This window comes from Diabrotica undecimpunctata, chromosome 2, assembly GCF_040954645.1.
Source record: "Diabrotica undecimpunctata isolate CICGRU chromosome 2, icDiaUnde3, whole genome shotgun sequence".
Taxonomy (NCBI): domain Eukaryota; kingdom Metazoa; phylum Arthropoda; class Insecta; order Coleoptera; family Chrysomelidae; genus Diabrotica; species Diabrotica undecimpunctata.
In genome coordinates this window covers 112,749,803-112,753,055 of record NC_092804.1, presented here as the reverse complement: position 1 = coordinate 112,753,055, position 3,253 = coordinate 112,749,803, and the positions used below count along the sequence as shown (strand labels likewise).

The 3,253-nt window shown below is 31.4% G+C and overlaps 1 protein-coding gene across 1 annotated transcript; it reads right to left on the bottom strand.

The window, feature by feature from the left end:
• Positions 1-2,253: 2,253 nt before the first annotated feature.
• Positions 2,254-2,753, bottom strand: LOC140433869 (uncharacterized). The gene is made up of 2 exons (XM_072521843.1): positions 2,506-2,753; positions 2,254-2,453 (listed from the first exon to the last, which is right to left on the bottom strand). Exons 1-2 carry the CDS (start codon positions 2,684-2,686, stop codon positions 2,254-2,256), a joined length of 381 nt encoding a protein of 126 aa, XP_072377944.1. The 5' UTR covers positions 2,687-2,753.
• Positions 2,754-3,253: the final 500 nt, after the last annotated feature.

The following is a 3,253-nucleotide window of genomic DNA, read 5'->3' as shown; positions in this document are numbered from 1 at the left end:
TTTACATAACAGTTCTTCAGATATCTTCAGATAAAGCAATGTCAGTAAAAAAATTGTCAGTTGTAATATTTCGACCAGACCTACACCTATGTTCTGCAAATATTTTGACAACTTTTGAGCCTTGTTTACGTTCAGATTAATCAGCAATTTTTCCAGTATATATCTCAAAGTTGCAGCAATAAATATTTTCAGCGTCACAACGTCTAAGCCTTTATACTGTATTTTTTCGGTTTACTAGGTACATCAATTAGAAATGGTCAACGTCTCCTAAGGTCTATAAATTGCTTGTCGATAGTACCAAAAGTTTGTCGATAGTTCATGTGATTCCCTACAATTTTGGCTAAAAAGATCAGTTGTTTCTGGAATTTGAGCTAATTTTTCTTGTTCTTTCCTTTCTGCTGTCGTATCCAAATTATCAAAGCGAATATACTTTAAAATGCTTATAAATCTATCCCGACTTGGAGAAGCTTTTTTCTCATTAGATTCTCTTTCACATAATAAAAGTATGCCAAAAAAAGCACACATTTCGCTAAAACCCATTAACCGCCAAGGTATGAAATATGTAAATTTTTTATAAAAATAATATAAGGGTTAGTTATTTATAGTGTTTTAAAGACAAAACTGGATATAATTTTTTTTTAGGTTACAGGGTGTTCTAAAAAAAATAATGTTGCGTTTTCGCATCAATGGCGGAATCTGTTAAGAAATTAATGAAATACACTTTTATGGATTATGAGATTTATTTCAAAATTAAAGATACAAAAGTAGTACCTAAAACTAAATAAAATATTTGTAAAAAAACTATAAAACGTAATATTACAATTTATGGAAACTGTCAAAACATGTAGAGTGTAAATGTACATTGCACTTCTGACACATATATATAGTTTGGCTTTTACATTGTCTGCATCTTTTTCTTGACTTTTCAGGGTGGCGTATTACGATGTGGTTCACTTTGTCAGTTCTCATTTCTTTCGGTATTTCTGACTTTGTTGGCCTTCCTCGTCCTTTGTATTTAGGAGCTGATGTACCCTCATCGTCGCTGGCTGATAATGAATTACTTTCTTCTGATTTTATTAGCGCCATAACAATATAAGAGCGAAACTCTAATTGCGATATTGTAGAGTCATTTGCCAATTTATAAACTTTCCATGCATTGACGATTGTACTGTCTATAGTATTTATAAAAAGAGGCCACCACCATTTCTTTCCTCTTACTCTTATACGATAATTGGCTATGCCGTTATCGTGTAAATCAACATTCCCCATATTTTTGTTGTATTCTTTTATTAGAAATGGCTGGTCTACACTTACTTCTTTTCGTTGTTTTCTATCATACCGTTTTACTTGCTGAATTGGATTTATTGGTATATTATTTGACATCATAATAACGATTGAATTATCATTCCATTTAACTACACAAATTTTGGATTTTAAATCATATCTAAAATCGAAAGCACCTCTGCCCCCTTTTTTTAAATCATTTGAGCTATCTAAAGGACACTTTTGGATTCTGTTTTTCCGCACAGTTCCTGTGGCGTATATATTATTTTCAGTAAGATATTGAAATAGTTTAAAAGACGAAAAAAAATTGTCAAAAAATATTCTGTGTTGAGAAGGAAATTCAAGAACTTTTAATAGATCTATAACAACATCTGCTCCCAGTCCCATATCACTTTTATGTTCTCGTGCTCCAGCGTATGGACTAAACTGAAACAAATATCCATCTTGAGAACAAAGACACCAAATTTTAAAACCGAAGCGAACAGGCTTCCCTTTGATGAACATTTTAGCGGAGTGTCTACCAAAATAAGGAACCATTTCCTCATCGACTGATAAATTTTGTGAAAATACACCAAACTGCAGATTTCTTTTGTTTATTTTGTGAAATAATGGGCGCAATTTAGCAAACTTATCTTGCTTGTCAAGTTGAGCATTATCACATACATGTATATATTTTTTTATATTGCGAAACTTATTTCGACTCATGCAATTTTTAATTAATGGTACTCCCTTGTCCTCATCTCTGCTCCAATACATCTCCATTTGTGGCAACGTGTGGTATCCTGACAAGATCAAAATAGCAATAAATTTCTTTAAATCAGATACTGTCATTGAAAAATCATGTCGATTGTTGTCCTTGGCATATTTTAAAGTGTATTTTAAAATCATGTCTAATAATTCCTTGTCAAAAAAATTATAAAATACTTCAACTGGTGATTTACCGTAAAGCATGTCCTTTATACGTTGTTTTTAAATGTGCTCCTGCGATTCCGGAAAATTACTGTATACGGGGTCCCTTTTGCTCCAGTTTGGATTATATTGAACAGATTTTGCCCTCTTTAAAGTAGCCTGGCTTGTAGAAGGTTCATTATAATTATCTTCAAATTCATTTTTGTTGTCCTCAGCCATCAATTCGAATGTCCCAGCAGTGTCTTGAGGCTTATCATGGCCTATAAGTAATAAAAAAATAACAGTATCTTATATAATTATACCGTATAATACCTTCCAATAAATCGTCATCTATTTCCTCTTCATCAGTAAGCTCATCGACATCTGGTGGTATTATAACAGCATCAATTTCGGTCTCATTTTGAATTTCTTCAATAGCAGCTTCCAATTCTTGAATAGTAAGAGGTCTATTCCGATCATAATTATCTTTCCACTTATTTTTGCCAGAACTCATTATATATGTTTTATCCGCAACAATACAGAGAAACACAATTATTGCTGTATATGCTTATACTAAAACGCTCTAGACAATACTGAACTAGTCAAATACGGTTACACTCGATTTGTCACGTAGCGTAGGCGGTATTACCTAGAGACAGCACATTCCGCCGTTGATGCGAAAACGCAACAATAAGTTTGAATGCATGTAACTTTTTCTTGATAAAATTATTTAATTTTTTTGTATGGTTATTGCTAAATCTGTAGTTTATGCTTTATAAAAATCATATAAACCATTATATTATAAGCTAAGTGAAAATTCTACAAGAAGATTATATAGTCATGACGAATCATGTAAAAAACTGCTGAAGAAATTAATTTATAATAGATAAACAATTAATTATATTTGTTCTATAAAATATATTTCAATATCATCAAGCCTTTAGGAATTAAAACATATAAAGAATTTTCTAAAAACAAAATATTTAGTTGTATAAAAAAAATTCCTTTTAAAATGTTGCGTTTTCGCATCAACGGCGCTTAATGGGTTAACTTCAATCCTATCATTTATTTTTTTCTCCTT

Bases quoted from the DNA above. Each gene is read 5' to 3' on its own strand.
- LOC140433869 (XM_072521843.1), bottom strand. From the start codon at position 2,686: ATGAGTTCTGGCAAAAATAAGTGGAAAGATAATTATGATCGGAATAGA. The intron at 2,454-2,505 runs GTATTATACGGT...TATTACTTATAG, and splicing joins AGATGACGATTTATTGGAAG to GCCATGATAAGCCTCAAGAC.